Source organism: Amblyomma maculatum, chromosome 1, assembly GCF_055883805.1.
Source record: "Amblyomma maculatum isolate TAMU_Amacu chromosome 1, ASM5588380v1, whole genome shotgun sequence".
Classification (NCBI taxonomy): Eukaryota; Metazoa; Arthropoda; class Arachnida; order Ixodida; family Ixodidae; genus Amblyomma; species Amblyomma maculatum.
Window position 1 is genome coordinate 141,002,550 of NC_139344.1, and position 22,804 is coordinate 141,025,353.

The 22,804-nt window shown below is 43.1% G+C and overlaps 1 protein-coding gene across 10 annotated transcripts in view; it reads left to right on the forward strand.

Moving 5' to 3' along the window:
• LOC146204174 (snake venom 5'-nucleotidase) overlaps positions 1–22,804 on the forward strand; it is a 69,217-nt gene that overhangs the window by 16,895 nt on the left and 29,518 nt on the right. For all 10 annotated transcript variants that reach the window (XR_014703953.1, XM_084589126.1, XM_084589121.1 and 7 more), the window contains 6 exons: positions 2,245–2,410; positions 5,408–5,503; positions 7,447–7,614; positions 13,865–14,037; positions 19,096–19,173; positions 21,685–21,812. Coding sequence is in view for 9 of the 10 variants with exons in the window: in XM_084589126.1 (XP_084445252.1) it covers positions 2,245–2,410; positions 5,408–5,503; positions 7,447–7,614; positions 13,865–14,037; positions 19,096–19,173; positions 21,685–21,812 (809 nt within the window). In the remaining variant the exon portion in view is untranslated. The remainder of the gene's footprint in view (positions 1–2,244; positions 2,411–5,407; positions 5,504–7,446; positions 7,615–13,864; positions 14,038–19,095; positions 19,174–21,684; positions 21,813–22,804) is intronic.

The window sequence follows — 22,804 nt, forward strand, 5'->3', positions numbered from 1 at the left end:
ATGCCAGAAACATGTGCCAGGCATGGTCTTCAAGATCATGTCCTGCTGAAAATTCAGGACTGCCACTCTCTGCATGGAGGGCATCCAACTTAGCATTATAAGTCATGTTCAAAAGGGCATAGCAAATGCAGTGGTGCGCATCTTTTTAATGAGAAGCGTAAAAGCAGCTGTTTTTCTGACACATTTACCGATTATGATGTGTCAAGGATCAGTGCCACAATGGTCTCCACAGTTCTTGTGGGTCATATATTATGAGTCTGCAGCTGAGCTCTCCACAGCTTCTGGTGAAGCAGCCAGCACGGCTTCGTTGTCTGCAAGGATACGCAGTAGAATCGTAATAATATGAGCGTGGATGATACTGCGCCTTTCAGAGTGATACAAATTTGTGAAACTCCCTGGCCGATGTGCATTGCATGCTGTGTGCAATCTTTTGGACATTTCAAACACTCTATTGCGCTGCTACGGAAGCACTGCTTATGCATCACTGATCATGTGGCATGCACCGCGAGTGGCTGCGTGTAGCCTGCATATCCCTTATGTTAAGAGTGGGCTCGTCCAGCGCATTGCCGATGTCGCTATTGGCAGTTGCAGTACACACCGCGAGTTGTCAGCTGTGGCCACGCAGCTGTAAATACACCCCCCTTTGTGTTAAATAGATCGGCGCTAATGCATTCCTGATGCATGAATTTGGTTCGTTTTGGATATGGAATTTCCGATAATAGGACTGCTCTCGTGACTACGTGAGATTCGTCTCGTAGAGATTGTACTGGATTCATAATTGTAGAGTTAGGTTTTAGGGCTGCAGTCTACATAAGAGCAGTGGTTGGGAGGAATGTTTTGACTCCTGGACCAATAGTGAAACGCACATGAGAGAATAGGTATGAAAGTATGGTGACAGCAAAGTATAGGGTATATACATTTTTGTGCTTCAGTCCATCATTAGGCTATTACAGTAAAATCGCTAATTGGACTCTCATTAATACGGATGTGCAGATAATTCGAACTAAGAGTGCGGTCCCGGCCGACTTTCATTTGTCTCTGGCATCGAATGCGATCAGACATCAGCGGCCTGATACCGATTAATTCAAACGGAAGGCCACGTCGAAGCTCTACGCATGAAGCCAGCGATCGCCCAAATAGACCTCCCTCAACCCGAATTGTGTGGAGCAGTGTTGCTGCGCACTTTGAGCGTGCGCGCTATAGCAGGCGCAACGTTGACCAGAAGGTCCCCATTGCCAAAATACGTTCAGCTGCATAGTTTGTTTCGCTTCTTCACGTCATACTGCTACTGGCGTCCAGCGTGTATATCAGTCAGTCGCGCCATTCCAGATACTTCTTTGTGCGTCACTGGTCTTTTAGTTTAATTTTTGGAGGGTATCATGCTGTTCTAATGCCTACGTATATTTCAGTAACATCCACGTGCTTTTGCCATGCATCCATGTGCATACGCTGACCCTTCGCGTTTTGAGCATAGCTTCCCTGCACGGGTTTCACCACACAACCTCACTGGGAAGAGCTACAACTGTAACTGCGTTGCACTGCGAAAGGAGCCATGGAGGCACTTACGATTCTGGAACAGTTCTTCGACATTCCAGACAGTGTGCGCAAACCAAAGCACATGACAGAACTGTGGAAAATTCTCATTGTTGTTTGGTTTTGATCTCAAATCTAGACAATTTTAGTCCAGGCTTTCATTAAATGAAATTACCGTAATGCAAATTGTTTGCGGCAGTTTTCTGAAGCCATTCAATAATTCTAATTTTTGGATAATACTATGAACATTGCTTTTGTTCCCAAGAAGGCCGAATTATCGAGATTCCACTTGCACTGAACACTGAAAAATGTTTGTAAGGCATTACACTGAGGGCAGGTGTATGTTAACCCGATTCATCCCAGGACCACAGTTGGAGCTTGTTACTAGCCAGTTGTTTTCTTTTTCTTTTTTTTTTTTTTGAGCTTTATTTGAAAGCAAGAGATTCTGGAGCTGTCCAAAGCAGTCGTAGAGACATTTGACCCTGCAAAGCGAAGCAGATGCTTTACTAACTGTTATTTTAATTGTGAGAAAGCTGTGGGGGGGGGCATTATGTTGTAGTCGTATGGCAGGAAGAATCCTCAAATGTTGTAAAGAGCAGCTCACATCTTTCATTCACGCTGTGAGTATAGCATATTACACATGTATTTTGCTTCAACAGCAAGCCACCACTCAGTTCCATTTTCTTGTTTCTTCTTCCTCCTATAACTCAGGTGAATGGAAAACACATCATCAAAAGTGGAACAGACTTTCGTCAGTTCTCACGCATTACCCTCACATTTACTGCATCAGGGGTTGTAGTAGATGTTGCGGAGGTGAATGTCACTTCGGACTTTGCTGAAGATCCAGAGCTGAGAGAGCTGCTCTCTAAATATAAAGGTAAAGTTTTCCCCTTGCATTTTATTGTAAAAACTGACTTTTTGTATTTCTTTGTTCATTGGTGAGAAATATGTAGCTCAAGGTATATTTTTCTTTCGCAGTAATTATGCGTTATCATACAGAGATCAGGAAAAGAAAAAGCAATAGAATTTATTGGCTACCTAAAACCACAGACTGAACCGAATTTTCACAAGCTAAACTTAATGTACAGTTTGTTAGATGTGGGGTCCAGGTGCAGCATTTGGTGCCCATTCCATCCAGGAGACGAGTGAGGACGGTACGGGGTTGAAGAACAAAGACTTCGTTTATTTACATTTTTGAAGTCTTAAGTAAGAACAGTGATAAGGAACGAAGTACGAGAACTGAGAACAAGAACCTCCCTAGGCTCCCTAGGTGAAGGGCGGACTCGTAGTTGAGGGAGTGTCTTGGTCATTGCACTATCACGCACTTGCATCCACTCTCACTCCTGGTGACGCACTCTCACGAAAGCGTTCCTTCTGGTGGCTAGGAGGAAGCCACTGTGGCGTTAATGATGGTGGCACAAGAAGTGCTCTGTCTGCCGGGGCTCGTGTTCTGGGCGCACGCCTGTGTCAAAGAGGCAGACAAGCGCAGTTGGCAAGAGGAGAGAGAAACATAGTCTGAAGCGATCCTTTTCTCCCTTCGCTCGGCTACCCTGAAGGAGAATGCCCACGCAGGTGCCTTGAGGGTACCGACCCGTGTGGAACCACTTGAACCTTTTTGTTTCTGATATTCTGCTCATTGACCACTGTCAATGACGGCCGAACAATCCAGTGTTCCTTTCCGGCTCTTGTGTGATGACTGCTTCAAGTCGCGTCTTACCGTCCCCATTCTTGAACGCTCCACCTTTTTCGGTCAGGATTTCTTGCCTCGAGGGTCCTAAGTAGCAGCTGCCATGCCTGGCTCGTTGTCGCCTTTCTTAACAATTCGCAGGCAAAAGAATATAAACCGTGCTTTGACGCTCAGAGTCCTCTGATGGTCAGAATCTTCTCACGGTCAGTTTTGTGACACGTTAATTAGTGAAAAATTATGCATTCTTGTTGCATATGCTTGTAATGTTTACTTTTGTCTTTGCACGTGAGTACGGCAAACCTATTTATTTTCATTAGACGACGGGACAGAATTGAATGAGCAAGTGCGGTCTGTTTTATTCTGTCCGCAACTGTACATATGCGAGCAATATGAAATGGGACACTTATTTTTACTTCAGAAATGATTTTATTTTCATTTTTGCATTGAACGTTAAAACACGTTAAAAGACCATATGTATTCACTGACCTATCACTTAGAAAGGTATACCTTTTGCTTTTGACGCTAGGACGGTCATTAGCTTCAGGTTGGTAAAGGGGTTCTTTTTCATTATTTGTACCCGATCTTATTTTGGGGGCCTTTGATCAAAATTCTTTATGGGAAATTTCGTGATTGTTTATGCTGAATTCACAGTGCAAAACAAGCAAGGACAAAAGCCATAAAAATGACAGAGATGGATGTCTATGGTTTCTTGAAAAAAAAGCTAGCTTCTCTGTGCAGTAGCTGCTGTCAGAATGGCCAGGAAAAATGATGTTATGATTTATGAAAACTGTCCCATTAAGGAAGAACAGTTGCAGTTAGTAGGCTTCTGAGCAAAAGCACCCTTTATGGTGATTAGCAGTTCACTTTAGTCTTTATGAATCTTATGGCCACAGATTGTTTCAAAACGCATTAGGATGATGTCACACTTAGGAGTTGCTAGGCGAAATGCTTCACAGCTCTAAGCGCATTAGTGTGAGCAGAAGCATTTTGCTTCATGGTTTTGTGTGACTACAGATGCAGGATGTTTTCAACAACAGTCCCTTGTGATTATATGTCGTGTGTCCCCATATAAATTGCATGTACAGCCTCGTCCACTTTTAGCTATAACACGGTCACTGCTTTCAAAGCACCATTACATACAACCCGGACACGCAATAACGCTAAGTGACAAGCCATGTGAACCGCCACCTCGGGGTCCCTTTCAGCTTTTATCCCTTTGCTTCAATAAGCACCTGCATCGAATGCAATGTTGATTTTAAAGTAGTGATCGTGTTATGGCTAGAAGTGGATGACCCTGTACTTTTATGGTGCTGCATCGCAACACAAAGGTCTAGGACTGAAAGGTCATGCGTGTCCAAAGCAGTTGGGAAGCTAGAGAATTGTGTCGTCATTGATACGCTTGCAACGACACATGAGCTTCGGGGCACCTGAATGCAGTCTGAGGTTTATGGGATGCAGATGTTTTGCCTCGGGTATACCCTGTATCAAGAGAGCCTCCTGATACTAGTAGGGCCACAAGGAATGATTGCTATTGCCCCTGAGCTATAGTACAGCTTCAGTGCAGTGTTTGGTTGCACTTCTGCTGCATCTAAGAGTGTGGACAAGTAGCTCCAACAGTGTAGTTTTCTTCTAATATATGAACATTCTGTGTTAGCTTTTGTTAGAAAATGTAGTCTTGTTAGTTGTAAAATGTTACTTTTAACCTCTGAGAAAGCAGTTCGAAAGAGCTAGTTTGCAGCATTGTTGTGCATGTACAGCAAAAAGAAAATAAGTTGTAAGGTCAAAGTGATTTGTTTAGGTGTGGTTAAGTATAGCAGTTACATGTTACCTAAAGACCTAGCATTTTGGATATTTGTTGCGCTCATACTTTGTGTTTAGTGGCATGTAAGTTATCCTGAAGTACTTCTCTTAGAAAAATTTTTAGCACATCTTAACCAAGTACCATATTTCAGTGCATCATGCTGCTGTTAAAATTCTGTAATTTCAAAATTTGTACATTTGTAGGAGGGCTTGCTACCAAGCCTACTTGCTTTGTAGCACAATTTATGCTACTCTGTCTTATCTTCATTAGCTTGAGCGCACCTATGCACACCAGGGAGCAAAACGGGCATAAAAACGTAACTTCCGTTTTTTTTTTTCTTTTCTTTTTCTTTTCCAACTTGTGGAACGTGGCTGAAATTCTTTCAGATGTTGTTCAAGGAAAAATGGAAGAAGTCATTGGGCATTTTGCTGTTGATCTGGATGGTCGGTTCAGTAGCATAAGGACTTCAGAGACAAATTTAGGTGAGTGATGTTTATTCTTTCCCTGCTAATGATGGTCAGTGGCGACGAAGAGCATGTTTGCGCTGTGCAGCATGTGGTTGGTACTACATCAGTGTTTGTTGATCAGTTGACACTGCACAGAAGGCTCCAGAGTCCGTTGGCGAATTGCGGTGGGCCTATTCACCTACCCAGGGTTTTCACAGCGCAATATTTACAGTTTGTTGATAGTCATTTTATCTGCTATGCGCAAACACTGAGCTGAGCTGACTAGAATGCTGTCCAACAAGAAATTTTATAAGCTCCAACCAAGGACCAGAGTATTAAACTTAATGTATCTAAACTGAAAAATCTACCGGGGACGCAGTCAAGGGGGATCCAGCCCGCTGTTGGAGCTTGAAAAAAGGAATCAAATCACGCATGTTCCAGTGCCTCAGAGGAAAATAGCTAACCTCTGGGACATGCTGCTGTTGAAATTGTCAACCACCAGGTACTGCAGTTAAGGTGTGCTTTTATTTATTTATTTATTTACTTCCTCCATTATGTGGCCAGGATTTGATGTGAAAACTTGGGCTCGACTGTCGAACACCATTGCCATTCAGCCACCACAGTGGATCTGCACATGCGGTTCCAGGAGGGAGAAGTGTGGTTTGCCTGGGGGTCACTTTGGCGCAAGCAAACTGCCGATAAGGGTGATAGAAAGCACCTCTATTCTCCCCGTGTTTTTCCACGCAAAAAACAAAGTGCACTGAATGTTTGTGCCGATTGGGTGATTTGTGTGAGGGGGTCATTGATTTACCGGGAGGGCAAAGTGCGAACCTCAGGGGATGAGTCACCCTAGATGTGCTGCTAATCATATTGAGCGTGATAGCACATCTGAATCGCATACCTAAATGCCAAGCAATGGCTATCACGATAGGCAGCTTTCAGAGCTGCCATCTGAACAGGGAAGCAGTGGAAGCATTATTTGACAATAACTGCGCTATATTTGTAGAATCATGGCTCATAAATGATATCCTAAACTGCAGACTGCTTCAGAACATGTTATCTGATGTTTACCATCTGCAGATTTAATGGCTGTGAGTTGTGTTACATTTTATTCGGAACATTAATTGGTTATAGTTATAACGCAAAAGTTATTACGCAATTTCTTTTTTCTTGCTGCTACAGAGATAGCTACAGAGAGCTTCGTCACCATGCTGATGAGTAGCTTGGAGGAGCCAGCTTTTCAGTGGCCTCGGGGTTATGTGCCGTGCATGGGTAAAAATGGTGGTTATGAATGTCGAAAGGTGACTGGGCTAACCCAAAGAAAGTGAAGGCACTAAAACAGTTCATTAGAACAGGGAAAAAGCATAAAGCTAAACAGGTGCAGTACTGGGTAGCAAATATGAAATGGAATGGCAGTGACATAGGGCTGATTGCGGCCATTTCTACATGGTAAACTGCATGTATTAATGCGTCGGAGGCTGTGTTTTGGTCAGTGATGTCATGGATTCCTCTAAGAGCTGCCTCTCAGGAAAATTGCATGATTGCATGCTAGATATATATTTTTTTTTTTCCTAAGCCCTCAGCAGTAGTTTCCTTGAACTGGCTGACGTCATGGTATAATTGTAGCGTGTAGTTCCTGTGTGTTTGTGTTTATTTTGTGTGGCCTCAGCCTTCACTCCCGTGTTATGTAATTATGGTCGTGTTATGTATGGATAAATATCATATAATTGTTGAATGTTATTTTTCTCCTGACATGGGGTGTAGCTCTTTTAATATTGAATTGTACTCTACTCTGCTCAATTTGAGTGCTCCTTTTCCTTGTGCTAATTACATCTTCAATGAGGACTAGCTTTCCAGGCACTGACTGAATAACATGTGTGCACATCTCACCTGTGCATCGATTTTCTCGCTGCTGTCTTGCAAGTGACCATAATTTTTTTTTCTTTTTTTTTTTCTTTTTTTTTTTTTCTTTTTTTCAGGAAACTTTATTTGTGATGTCATGCTATCATCCACTCATTCTGATCTGGCTATCCTCAATTCGGGTACACTGCGGTCGGACAGAATTCATCGAAGAGGTCCCTTCACAATGCGTGATTTGGTCACCATCCTGCCCATGATGGATTCACTGATTGTGCTCAGTGCTACTGGTATGAATTGATGTATGAATTTATACACAGCCAAGCATCATTTATCCTTCATTCATCAAATGGGAAAAATTGTGGTTTCAATCATTTGTGCAATAGTTACGACATGATGTGGACAGGGTTTAAAAGTACAAGCAAAAGTAACAGGCTATTTCTCGGGTGTCCTGTCTTTGGCTAGCTTTAGTCTTTCATCCTTTCTAACCAAGCAGCCTTCCTTTCTCATAAGCTTATCTTTGTTGTACAAATTACCATGCTAAAACCAAGGATCTTGTTTGGACAGCTGCTAAAGGGGTAGGGACACCAAATTTTTGTGTTGTACTTTTGTGCTGTAAATAGTGTGTAGCAATTCTGTAAGCATAGAGCACAGTGTTAGAAGCCCAAAATCGCATTACATAATTTATTATCGTATTATTAGTATGCAGCAGTTTCGGTTTGAGTTCGTAATTTCCAGGTTTTACTTGATGTCAATAAAACAGTAGACTCAACGTTGAAATGTCACATGGGCCAAAATCTCGGTGACGTCAATGTGTAGGCACGTCGTCTGCTCTGTTTGCAGTGTGACTCCGCCATATGCTCTCATGGCGGAGTCACACTGCAGAAACAGTTGGTCAGCTGCATTTGTAGACATTATGTTTGTGTCGTTTTGGCGGTCCTGTCACGCCGCACCAACACAAACTATTCGGAAACATGCCGTTGTCACCTGCAAACAGCTCTCGCTTTCCGGCAACTTATTGCTCGTAGCAGTGCCGATGTCGGCCTCTTCGCTACAATTTTGCCCAAAATCCTACGCTATGCGAGTGGCTGGAAAATAAAAATTGGCTGCAGTTTAGCTTGTGGTTAAACACGCGAAAGCAATCTTCATGGCTAAGTTTAGGTTCGGCTTCAAAGTAAAGACATGGCTTTTGCGCTTAGTAATTTACTTGTGGTTTCAGCTTTATTTATGCCATAGGGGAATCACTTCACGTATGAGCACCCCTTGCCTCTCGTCGTTGATCATTTTCATTCGGGTGTAGAAGATTTTTAGTGGTATGACATTGTCTCTACGTCGAACTCCGGGGCACACCCTTTCCTTCTGTCCTTCTGTCCCTACCTCTGTCCTAGCAATTCACTGTTGTTGTTTGCCTCTGCCAACTACTGAGTTACCTGTCTTCTTCGTATTTTACTTCTTTTTCTTTGCCTTTTGCTTCTTCTCCATCACTTTCTTCTTTTTCTTCTCCTTTTTCTTCTTTTTTGTGTTGTTCTTCTTGTTTTTCTTCTTGCTCTTCTTCTTCTTTCCCTTCTTTTTCTTCTTCTTTTACTTCCTCTTCTTATTTATCCTCTTCTTGTTATCCTTGTTCTTTTTCTTCTTCTTTTACTGCTTCTTCTTTGTCTTCCACGGTGCCACGCTGACGGCTTGAAAACCTACCGCAGTGTAGCTTTCACTACAAAATAAAATGCAGGACAAGCTTTGACTATCAAGGAGCGTGCGTAAATGCTCGCAAGTAGAGTCGAGCCCATTTATAATGGCCGCAGTTATAAAAAACGCTCTGTTACGAACAAAGGTGGAGCTACCCTCACAATATGTATTGCAGCAATGGTGCTGCGTCTCAGATAAAACGAACAACCGCGGCCGCAGAACTCTATTAAAGTGAACGCGAAGGCGCAGTAAAATCGACCCTGCTGTCGAAAAATTTGCGCTTACCGCCGGTGCGGTAGGCATGGCGAACCCCCTCCCCCTTTCCCCTCGTTCTTTCACTCTCCAGCCAACCTCTTTATTTCGAGAGGGGGGGGGGGGGAGGTTCTCCAAAAAGCAATAAAAACGAACCAGTGGAATAGACTGCAGGCCTACCAGGCGCCGGCAAGTGTTGTCACATGGTATGGCGAGATTGCCTAGATGATTATGTGGCATGCTTCGATTCCCCAATCAGCGCTCCGCCTTGTGTGCTGCTACTGTGAGTGGGCAGCACGCAGTTGACGCATTGCTCCTTTGTACAGTTGTTACGCTTTCAGTGCACATAGTGCAAACAATCAGATGCTTTCGTCATCAGATTGCGAGGACTGCAAATCCACCGAGTGTGATGGCAGACTGTGCTTTAGGTTCAACATCAACTGCGAAAAGAAAAGCTGTCGATGTCGCAGCAAAGAAAGCTATTCTTATTGAATTTGGTCAAGGAGCGAAGAACTGCGACTTGTTAAAGAAATACGCTGTGTCAAAGTTGACCATTTCGACAATTGCCAACGACAAAGACAAGATTTTTAAGTGCAAGTGTAAATGCTGACCCGACGACGAGAATGCGCCTCCAAAATGCGACCTACTCAGATGTTGAAGATGCGTTGTTTAAATGGTTTGTTGATGCCCGGTCCCGCAACATTCTCGTTAGTGGTCCGCTGATGCTTTCCAAGGCAAGAGACTTTGTTTCCCTGTTGGACTTCCTCGATTTCAGCCTGGGCAGTGGGTGGCTGCACCGGTTTAAAGCTCGCGATGGAATAATTTTCAAGACTATTGCCAGTGAAGCAGCCTCAGCGAACATGAAAGACGTTAGTGCTTGGCTCAGTGAGAACATTTTAATGATAGCAAGCTACACTCAGCGAGATGTTTACAATGTAGATGAAACTGCACTTTTTTATCAGATGCTGCCGTCAAAAACCTATGCCTTAAAGGAGACACATGTGCTGGTGAAAAGCACAGTAAGCTTCGCGTGACCATCCTGTTGTGCACGAACATGGGTGGTAGTGACAGATGGCTGCCATTTGTCATTGGGAAGTCTCACAAGCCGCAGTACTTTGGGACTTACGTTCAAGTCCGCAAGGAAAACCGGAAGGTCCTACTTATGCTTGACAACTGCTCAGCGCACCACGGGCAGCCTTCTTTGACTGCAGTGACCACACTTTTTCTGCCACTGAATGCAACGTGCAAGATTCAGCCACTGGACATGGGCATCATTCACGCACTCAAGGTTTCTTATCGGCAGCGCGTAATCCAGCGTATGCTGATTGCAATTGAGAGAACAGGTGTCGTCGCTCCATTTCTGATCTGTTTGTTTGACACTGTGGGAATGCTTCAGGCCTTTTGGATCGAGCTAACTGCGGAGAGCATCGCGAATTGTTTCCGTAAGGCAGGGTTTATGGGCCCAGGAACGACAGAGGAGGTTGTCAAACAGTCTTGCGATCTTACACAAATGGATTTGTGGCAGTGCATCATGGGTGCGGACGATGACGCTGAGATAGCAGAGCCATACACTGACGAAGCCATAGCGCGTGAAGTGCGAGCAACCGAAGGCGAAGACTCCGACGAAGGCTTCGAGGATTATGACTTGCCGCTAGTTGCCGTGAGTGCTTCCACAGTGGTTGGTTACATTGCATCCCTGAATCAGTTTGTTGCCAACAAGGGCCTTCGAGAGGAGCACGTGGCCGCTCTGGACAGGCTAGGAAACGCCGTAATAGGGTGTGCTTTGAAAAGGCAGACACAGATCACAGGCGTTTTTAAGAAATAAACGCTGTCTTTGATTTCGTATTTTCGGCTGTATAATATGAGAAGTCCACTTGCTAGGAACTTCGGATATAATGAACAAAATCAGCGTGAGCGTCGGACTCGTTATAAGTGGGCTCGACTGTATATAGTTTGAATTGCACTGATCGAAGCACCGCTTTCATGCGTCATTTTGAGCGCCGCTTCATGTGTATGAATCTGGTGATTGTTGCCAGAAAATTCAGAAATTTTAGCAAATGAAAGTGGTCATTGAGTATAGTTTTGACAACAGTGAACTGAAATCGACAATTGCTTACATTACAGAATGCTCGTATAATCACCATGAAGCACTGGTGTGACCCCAGTGCGACAAGGAATGCTGCGAGCGGCCCGGAACAATCGTTGGTACTATTTGTAGAGAGCGAATTAGGTCGATTGAGAACATTCGCCTTACATGTTTTTTGGCCGGCGTCACGATGCATTAAACCATCGTTTGCCGGTATCTTAATGAAGGTATACATACATACATACATTGAGCTTATTTTATTATGAGATAGGCTTCATAGTAAAGTGTCGATGGGTGGCAAACTTTTATTACAGTGTTGAGTTGCTGACCCGTTCCAAAGTGCCGTCTGACAAAAATGACTGGGCCTAGCGATGAGTAGGGCAAGCAGAGAGCAGCGCAGTTGGTTGCCTGGCGCACCTGTGGGAGGTGCCTTTGCTGAAGGCTGCGCACTTGGACAGGCGTGCTGCTGTTGCACGAGTATATTGGCAGTCCTGATAACATTTGCCTTTTCTGGTACAAAGCCAAGGAGTGCTACGCTGCCTCACTGTTGTGCCGCCGGCCACTCCAGTCTCGGCTACAGCGACCAATAACAACACCGTCCGCCAACCATTGCCATGCCGTTGGCGGCAGCCTTCGCAAATTTTAATCGATGAGTATTGCCATCAAGTATAATTTTAGCTCCAGTGAACCGTCGTGCTGTCTATGCGTTAGAACTGTTATAACACTGCCACGCTTGTATGCATACGGGTGCAATAGAAAAGCTGATTTGAGCTGACCAGCAGCATAGTCTCTTACGTCAGAAAACTGTGCAATGGCGTCACAAATATTTGATTATGGTTTTTTCACTGAACCTACATTCTATGTTCAAAACCTACATTCTGATACGGAATGCGAGAGCGAGCATTTCCACAAATTTCAAAAAAGAATCAAGTATTTTCTATGCCTCCCTTGAGTCTAATACTACTTGACTGTGATGGTCTTCAAACACAAAGGAAGCACGTGACAAGATTTGCACACAACCTTGTAATTTGGTGTCTCTACCCCTTAAGTAATTACATTTATTCATGTGATGAATGTGCTTTTTTTTTTTCTTCTTTGCAAGGTATCTGAAAATTTCGAATATGCATTCTTTGCACAAGGCATGAAATAAATATGGCAGAAAAAAGATGTTAAATATTAAAAAGAAATAATGAAGCAAGCTTGTCAAATAAAAATTGCATCTAGTACAATTCACTATTGAAAATGCATAATTTCATTTAAATGAGAGGAGCTTGTGCAGCGACTGAGTGGAAAGGTTTGGTCAACAGCTTAGAGTGATGTGTGCATGGAACTCATGGCTGCCAATGGGAGGTGGTTTTAGTCTGGTGAAACTTTCTGTCATATCAGGGCCATCTTGCACCTGACATGGAACAGCACATTGCTGACATGGTTGTACCATGTTTAGGAGCATAATGACGTGTTATAGTAGCCATAATTTTGGTATGTGTCAGCCTTTGCAGCTCATAATGACACGATTGATGTTCTCAAAAACGAAATTTAATAAAGATTGAAGAATGGTTACATAATGGAGTTTCCGACGTTACGTCCGTTCATCACGAACCTCCCTCGTTTCGCCTCTCTCCGATACCCTCTCCATTGTCATTTCGTCCGTTTGTCAGTAGATGCCGCTAGTCTCTCAGCTAACACCACCGCTAACATGTGTCATCTGATGAATCGGAAGGTATAGCAGCGTATGTGTCACCCACCTAATGTCCTATGACTTGATTGTGTATAAACCCTGCTGACACTATGCGATTGCTCAGAGGATAAAAATAGAGGTGTATCTATGCAAGCGGACAGAGGGTTGGTTGCTTTAAAGTGACCCTGAAAAGATATTTCTGATCGCATTCTAATGCAACAAATCTGTACCGATGGTCTTTGTGAGTATTTGAGTCAAATTTAAAAGCTCTGCATGAACCCTATAATTTAAAAACTTTTTTTTTTAAATTGCTCGTGTCGATCAGTTGCAACCAATTAGGGCAACACTCATAGGCGTTCTGGGGTTGCCCTTTCGACGGGCACACCCAAGTGATGGGGGAGAGGGGAGGAGTGTCATTTTTTATCGTCAATGCCTAGCTCAAATGTTTTTGCATTGCGGAGTCAACTGATGAAATACCTTTTGTGCGCTTTTTTTAGATTTAGTGAATAGCTTTTCACTGTCCCTTTAACAGGCCAAGTAGTGGCTGCTTCTCCATGTGAGTGTGTATATTATAAAAGCAAATGAAGTGTGTTCTGTGAGGTTAATTGAGCAGCAGCGCTTGTTAAGTTTTGGTAATTCACAACTGGTAGTCGTGAACTAGCTCTTATGTAAAGTACCATGAAATTTTGAACGAGTGAATGGTAGCTGCCATAGCTGCCAAGCTTGGACTTGAGCTGAATTTGTTTTACTTAGTTGCCCCTCAGCTTGTACCATCCTTTTATTATGAACTAAGGAATTTCAGTCTGTCAGTGTATTAAGCACATAAATTACCGCTTTTTAGGGGACCAAGTTCTGCAAGCTCTGGAAAATGGCGTGTCTCAGTACCCCAAGTTGGAAGGTCGCTTTCCTCAGGTTTCAGGGGTCAGTTTTGCTTTTGACCCCAAGAAACCACCTGGTCAAAGAATAGACCCTCAGTTTGTGCGAATCGGCGATGAGCCTTTGGAGAGAAACCAGGTATTCACTGATACGAAAATTTTATTGTTTGCCTAAACATGTTTGTTCTCAGGGTGACAGAAGTGCCTGATGTGTCCTTGGTTTAGTTCTTTTGAAATAAATTGTGATTGTGATCTCTTCAAAATTTAATATGTGTTTCCAAGCAAGAAGTGCAAGGAGACCTCCTATAAAAAGTTATTATTAAAGAATATCTGCAGAAAAAAGATGCTGGCTTTTTAAAAACCTTTGTTGAAAAACTAGTTTTTTGGTATATGCTTGCAGTTCTTAAAGAAAATTGCAGTTATCACAGCTGTGTGAAGGTGGCTACAAATTTGCTGATATGGATACTTGGGTGAGTTGGTGTTCCATAGTTCTTGATACAGCGCAACGTACGCGGACAAGAAGGGGACACAAAACAAAACACACACTGGCAAGACACACAGCACCCTTGTGTGCTTTGTTTGTGTCCCCTTCTTGACCGCATTTGTTGCGCTGTATCAAGAACTGTGGTTACAAAGACAACTCTTTAATGCAACTAATTTTGGTTTCAGTGGAGTGACAACTTCCATTCCGTAAGAGAGATTTACGGTGTTTTTGGTAATAAGGTGGGCAGGAAAACTTTACATATGAAATGTTTATGAAACATGCGAAAGAGATAGAAATATATATTTTAATGGCAACAGGAGATGTCTGCCTAGTGGTAAGCCTAGCATGCTACTCCTGATGAGGGTTGAGGGATGAGGGTGACAGATTGTGGGAGGGGAAGGGGAAATAAATGAGAAAAAAAGAGAATCGGTGTCGCACACTTTCACACGCACATAAGCACACACAGATGAGTTTTAAAGGGTATTGATCAACCCTGTGTCCTTAAGAAAAGTTAACTTTCACACGCACATAATCACACACAGATGAGTTTTAAAGGGTATTAATCAACCCTGTGTCCTTCAGAAAAGTTAGTAAGGCCTTGGTAGCCCTCGCAGCAGACGATCCGTCGCACCAAGGACCCAGGACATGTTCAAGGCGCAAGGTTGTTTCTTTAGGTAAGCTTAAATTATCGCGCAGTGTCCTGCGATGTGCAGTAAACCGTTGACAGGAGGTTACCAAATGTTCAAAATTTTCACACACATCACATGTAGAGCACAGAGGCCTGCTCGCTATGCCTATTTTATGTAGGAAGTAGTTTGTGTATGACACATTTAAGCGGATTCTGTGTAGACAGTTTCGATGCCACCTGTTCAAATTGTGAGGAATTCGAAAGACGCAAGTGGGATCTATTCGGTGTAGAGGTCGATATTGATGGCTCGGGTCACACCACAGAGAGCGTTGCAATCGCCACGATTCAGTTGCTACAAGTCTTGCTGCATCTCTTCGTGAGAATGGTATTGAAATTGTCCTTGTGGAATCTTTTAGTTCTTTTGCAGCGGCGTCTGCGAGGTCGTTGCCCGCGATGCCGCAGTGAGCAGGTAACCACTGTAGCACAATGCTGTGACTCAGGTCATAGGCCTCTGTGTGTAGCTTATTTATGTCAATGACGAGCTCTTCCTGAATTCTTGATGATTTAAGCAATTGTAGTGCAGCGCGACAATCGCTGAAGATAACCCATGCTGCAGGGCGTTGTTGTAGAATATATATAATTGCTTCTCTCAGAGCTGTTAACTCAGTAGCCACAGCTGAAGTGCGATGACTGAGTGTTGCCGAGATTGTGGTGTGCATTGATGGTATCCACACGCCGATGGATGAAGAAATAGCTGTGACAGAGCCATCAGTATAGATGTGGCAATGATGACTGTAGCGTGCACAGATGTGCTCAAGGGCGAAGTATTTAAGTGCGGGTCCTGGGGTGTGGGCTTTTCTTTTGATGCCAGGTATAGTTGTCGAAATTTGCCATGAAGCAAACCTCCATGGTGGGAAAGATGACAGTACTGCACGTTGATATTGCGCAGGCAGTAGATTGGAGAGTGATGTCATGCTTTGCTCTGAAAACGGGTGGGTAGGTTCACGTGCAAAGCGCAGCTGGGCGCGAAGCAGCTCCTGCGGTATCAGCACGGTTACAGATAGACGTCTGCTCTCCGCCAGAGTGCCCACTGTGGAAGTGTTTTTTGGAAGACCAAGGCACACTTTCAAAGCTTTGGCCTGCATGGCTTCAAGTAGTTTAATGCTTGACTGCGAGAGGCCTTGAAGAACAGGGAGGCTATAACGCAGAAGACCTTCACAAAGTGCTCCATAAAGCCGTAATAAGACGAAAGAGAGTAGACATATATACTTATTGGCAAGAATTGTGCTTTGAGGAGAGTGGTTATGAGACAGGCTTGAAATAGAAAGAGTATTCTGAAACATTTTTTTAAACTTGAATTTGCAAATTCACTAAAAGTTCAGTCAACTCCATGATGAGATACATTACCATAAAAATGCGCATATAATACAAGGTTTTTTCCGAATTTTATCATGTCAGATTTCCACCTCGTATTGTATTCCTTTCAGGCGCTGCGTCCATGACGCAAGTTTCACTATATCTTTGCATGGATTGCAAATTTCCATCTTTGAATTGACACCCATAACATTTGGACCTGTCCTGTCGAGTACATGGCGCCATTTCTTGTCGCTACAGCGAAATGTGTTCGTAAACAGCAAGTAAAGATGGACGTCACAGTGTTTTATGACAGAACGAATCAGTAGCTCTTAATTTTTCATGCCTCTTTCTAAACCGATGGCTAATAATACTATTTATTGTAATGAATGTGTCAATAAGGAAATGTAGATGTTGCATGCCAGATTTCATTAACTTACATAGAAAAAGGGCTTCAGCGGAGTTCCAGAGTTTCGCGTCCAAATATGTGGATACGGCGTCTTGATGCCGAAATTGGTAAAGTGTCCGCGGTGCTTCCATATTTCATGCAAGAGCAGTACGTAATACGCTGATTTGCATGCAGGTGTCCCAATCTTGAAGGCATCAAGGTATTCTCAAAGGAAAACATTTATTCATGCTTAATAATTAGTTAGAAAATGCAGAAGTTGTTGTAAAGTTTTCATTTAGGTAGCAGGTTTGAGGCGCCATGTCCACGTGTGGACGCGAATAAAATAGAAATATTTTTGCATAATCTTTTATATTTGAATTCTGCTTCGCCTACTGATCGTGCATGGTGCAATTTTCTTTCAGAACATTTAATTGCTGCCTGAATGGGGATATGCGGGTCCGAACAAATTTCAGCCTAAATTTACAGTTCCGGTCTCATTATTCAGCGGTATTGGCACCAGGCTTTCAGTGAGAGGAGGTGCCAGCTAGCTTTGGCGTCGGTCGACTGTTTCGATGGTTTCAGTTTTCTCATGCTAACCCTGCTTCACTCGCGACACAGACACGACCAAAAGCAGTCCGATCGCACCTCATACGATGTAGGAATGGTGAAAGTAGCACTCGGCATTTTGCACTCGTCTCTCTTGTCATGCTGGCCACGCCCTACAGCCGAATTGCGGATGTTTGACTAACATTCCTTGGGGTTTACTTTCGAGACATGCTGGATAACGAGCGCGTTTAGAGGTACTAAAGGAGCGTTTCTGTGGAAAGATGTCTCTAGGGACTTTCTGTCGGCATGAGAAGGGGAGTAAACCTGCATCGGCCCATGAAGGTGCACAGCACTTTTCGATGCCTGGTGCGGAACGGTCCTGGATGCAAAAGCGCGGTGCAAATGAATATGTTTGTTAATCTTTCTTTGCTTGCGTTATGCGGGGATGAAAACATTTTTTCCTGTTTTTGCTATCCTGAAATTGCACCTCATATTATTTGCGGGTTTTTATGGTAGCCTGAATGCTCAAATCACTGGACAAACCAACACTGTGAATTTTGCATTGCTTTTAATAAAGATACTAGGAGTGCACGAATATTCAGAATTTCAAATATAGTTTGAATATATTTTTTTTTATTCGATTTGTGTTTGAAAAACTGATATTTAGAATTTTCTGTATATCAGAAGTTTTGCCAAATGCACCGGATATTTTCAAATTCACTGCACTTTCGCTGCTCTGCGCACTTCAACCCAATGCTTATTGGCTGTGTGGACTGTGCAGTAAAGCTTCCTCAAAACGCGATGGGGCTGTTTGTGAAGAGGGATGTTCCTTTTTGTGAAAAGGGCCTCCTTGACATTGTGTGCAAAGCGGAGCACTTCAAATGGGGAAGAAGCGTTGTTCTCACTTCAGTTTTCAGTCAACCAGGTGGTGATCAGATAAAATTCGGATAAAAATGGAAGGGGGGGGATTATCCTCTATAAAAGTTATACTCTATTTTTCAGTGGGGTATAAACTTTTCTGAAATTTTAGTTTACTGTTGTTTGCAAATACCATGTAAATTATGTAATGAGATGAACAATGTTTGTTGTTCTTTTATTTTCAGTTTATTTTTTTCACTGATAAGATATTCAGTATTTGATTCCATTATCGAAAGTATCCTTAATTTTTTCTTTTTTTCAGAGTCCATATTCGATTCCTATTCGAATGTTTCATTATTCGCACACCCTTGGTAGATACAGTCAAACCCGTATGTAGTGAACTCTCAGGTGATTGTGAAATAGTTCGATGTAGCGATAATTCGATATGTAAAATGTGCCAACAAATTGGCTTCTCTACAACCCAAAAGCGTGAATAAAATGCACCCATACTAGCTGCTCATTTCCTGCAGCAATGTGCTGCTCGCCAGCATACTGGCAACAGACCACTCACTGCAAGTGTACCAACCCGCGAGGTTCACGGTCGGGCTTAGTTTGTTTATTTGTTGTTGTTTTTTTTCAGCACCACATACTGTTTGAGAGTGACTTAGCTGAAACATTCACAGTAGCATGGTCTGCTCATCAAATGTAATAGCTTTCTAGGCTCAGTGGGGGATTCAGGGCCTGCAGTGAACTTGCAATAAAAAAAAAAATTGTGAAGGTTATGTCTACAAAGTCGCTACCCTTCATATTTGTTTTCGTTAAATTTTGTTCTCTTTGATTTTTCTTTTCTCTTTGTGTAAGGTTACTTGTTCTTTTTTATTCTTGTAATCATTATCAGTCTAGTGGATAAAGCTACTTCTCATTCTTTCCTTTTTTACAGAAATATAGACTTGTCACCAAGAACTACCTTGCTCAGGGAAAAGATGGCTATGATGTCTTCAAGGAGTGTGAAGTGTTGGTGTGTATGCACGTAGTGTCTTCCGTCTTTGTGCTTTATGCTTCTGAAAGGGGCGGTCTGCAGGGTATGAGAGCAAGCCACTTAGATTCTTCCATACACATATCTTATCAGATGATCATTTTGACATGAGAGCACGAAACCCTGCGTGTTAAAACAAGGCAGGTGCTTCAAACTTGCTTGATGCTGCGGCATTTATTGGTCCTTTTTTTTTTTTTTTTTTCTTTTTTTTCTGTCTAGGCTCATGATGGCTTGATTTTGGTCCCTTCAGTTTCTTCAAGTGCTCACCAGCTGCAGAGTTAATGAGATGCATGTCACTGCTGAAACGCGGCTAGATTTGTTGTCTCAATTATTCGCTGCATGGCCCCCAACACAGGAAATTAGGGCTACAATGTCTGTGGTCTCAAAGGCATGTGTCTAGAACAATTTCTCATGGCATCTATGCAGTCTGAACGTCACCTACAGTTTCATAGCAGCTGCATTCAAAGCCAATGGGCAGAAGTTTGATTATTTTTGCTAATAAGCAAAGAAATAACATTTCTCTATGCCTTTGGTCAGGATGATGATGGAGTTTGCACAAAAAAAAAAAAATTTTTTTACTGTGTGCATTTTTATTTTCTCTTAGTTCATAAAGTTTTTCAAAAAACTGCAGTGCTGTTCATGCTTTTTAATCCGTGGGTCACCACTGCACTTTTTATCATAGTCAAAAGTCATAATTTGACGGTTTCTACCCACCAGTCGGTGAGCGCTTCGGTTATGGCCTTGGTCATCACTCAGTTGTGTAGTTTGTGGGACTTTATGATGCTTTGTGGGTGTTCTGATTGGAAAATGTAGTTGATATTTTTTGGTACCATATTTATACTCGACAAGTCACCTTTGCATCAGTTGCTCTTCCCTACGTCAGGGCACGGTATAACCGTAAACATGCAGAAATGATTGTTTGCAACACACGATTAAGACATTGAACAAGATAGCACACAAAGCTCCATGATCCTCAGAGTTGAGTGGGCTTCCAAGTTCGTTGTTTACTTTCTACTGTGCTGCGGCCTGACAAGAGTTGTTGTGGCAGAAAAGGCGAATGTGTTGCAGCAGCTGCTGGACGTGCATGGACCAATGCACATAAAGCAGTCTGAGGAAAAAATTGGCGGTCTAATCCGTACTTTGCCTAGATTATTCCACTGCAGGAATGCATTTCTGCTAATCCATGTTTTCTTGTCTTAAACGAAGTACAGTTTTTGAGGAAACTTTCAATCACGCAAGTGCTCTTTGCTGTCGTGCAGGACAGCAAGTAACAGCATGTGGTAGCTGAAGTTTGATGCACTTTTGATGCTTCCTTGGGCAATCGCGATGTCTGTCCGTGGTCAGTATTCTTGCCTGTCGCTTCTGAAGGCGATCGCGTGCTCAGCAATCTGCAGCAGTAGCCGTGAAAGGTTCTGCCAATGACGGCGCCATTATGTGAGGTCACAGCATCTTAGCAACACAGTTGGCAGTTGACAAGTGAGGCCTTGCCACCTTTCAGACAAGTGGCGCCATCTGGCGCCACTTGTTTGATAGGTGGTTGAATACTCGGCTAACCCAGCGCTCATGCTTGAATGACTATTTTCGTTTTGCAAAAAACGCCTGTGTATCGTGCGCCAGCAGCAATCCTTGGCGCTGGGGCATACACAGTAGAAACTCTCCCAGGCTTAACAATCTTGTGCCTTCACAATGTCGTTATTGTAGGTAGTAAATAGAAAGACTGTTTTGAGGTAATACTTATCACAACAACACACTCCTCTGAGCATCACTAGGGCACCATCGATGTCCTGTAGCCTTTGCAGATGGAACCATGGCTGACAATGGGAGTTAAAAATGCTGCCATTAAATGCATTCCTGACCCTGGCTGAGTTGGCCCGGAGGCAGTCTGAAGTAGACAATGGGAGAAGCCTGATGTTGTTTCTTATAGCCTGAGTTGCTTTGGGACGTTGAACCTCATAAACCAAACGAGAAACCTGATGCATTGTTTGTGGTCGTGTGGTTCTCGTGGACTTTAGAGTGGGGAGACAGAGGCAGTGTGACGCAGCTACCATAATCATTTCTCTGCCCTTAAAGAGGGCAAAAAAGCTTGAAATTGATATTTCCCTACCATATGGCATTTTGGTTACGTCAGAGCACATAATAATAACTGGTGGCTGTGAATGCATAAATTTGCCTCCTGTATAATTATTTACCCCATCTCTTTGATATTCCTCTTCGTAATGTTCTCACGCATAGCACCGTTAACAGAATTCACAGAACGCTGGTTCTTCCTCTATCTCTCTCTCCTCTTCTGCTTCTAGAAAAAGAAAAAGTTGTGGTGTATGTGGTATATGTGGCAGCCTTCACGATATTACACCCATATTTTTACAGCTAATCCCGGCTTCTGCGAAATGAAAGCTGGTTCACATGCCAGTGAAACACTAGCATTCACCAGGTTGCCATGGCTGCAATTACCTTTTAATAGTGTTATCTTTTCTTTTTTTTTTCCTTTGCCAGCTGAGAGAGGATGAAAGCCCTGAACTATGCACAGCAGTACAGAATCACTTCCAAGCTGTCCGTATCCTTACTGGGGTTGCCCACCCTCGTACCCACCACCGCCAGAGCTTGGTCTGCTTGTCTAGACGGTATGCTCTTCCTTGGCACATCCTTCACAAGTTTCTTTTTCGTGGAAAATTCTCAGAAAAGGGAAAGTGTGTTTTTCTCATTGCATTTTGTATGTTAACATGCCAGCTTGAAATTGTAATGTTTCACATTGCACATATATTGCTTTTGATATGGCATATGAGAGATATGCTACTAGAGTTGGTCAAATAGTTCACATTTTTTGCTGCATTATGCTGCCATTGATTTGAAGTGAAGGAAAGTTGAATGTTTTCATTTCTCAATGGTGGCGGCCGCTTTACGATGGAGGTGAAAAGCAAACCTCCTGTGTGCTGTACGACGTCAGTGCAATTTAGAGGACCACAGGTGGTCAGCACCTCCGGTGCCCTACACTGCGGCATCCTTCATAGCCTGAGGTGCTTTGGAACATTAAACACTATAAACCAATAAACCAGCCAATCATATCTTAGTGGCTTTTGCTATCTTTAGTGCAGTGCAGTCCTTTAATATTCCCCCCCCCCCCCTTTTTTTTTGTTTGTTTGTACATATGGCATTGTAATATTTCTCTGAGTTTGTGATGGTAACTAAAGCATGGGGTGCATGTGTCTAGCTTCATGAACTGTTCACACCATTTATCTAGTTTGTTTAAGTAGGGTCAGTTCTCTGTGTTGGATTGAATGTGCATAGTGTAGTCGTATGTTAAACATAATAGGTAGTCATTGAGGCTAGCAAGAAGGGCTTTGCTTACCTTGCTGGGGTAATGAAATCCAACTGTTTTAACACCAGTTTGTTGAGTGCTGTTACGCATAGCATGTGTTCCTGTTGCTAACTTGAAACCCATTAGAAATAAGGAATAATAGACAGAAATAAAAAATAAAGCTGCTCTCAGAGTGCCCTGTTGAGGTTCTTCTTGGATGTCCGATATGTTCTGCATCTCTGGCCATTGTGATGGAAAAGGCAGGCAGTTGCAGTGTTGTGAGGGCAGTTTGCATGTAGTCATTCTTCATTGTTCCCC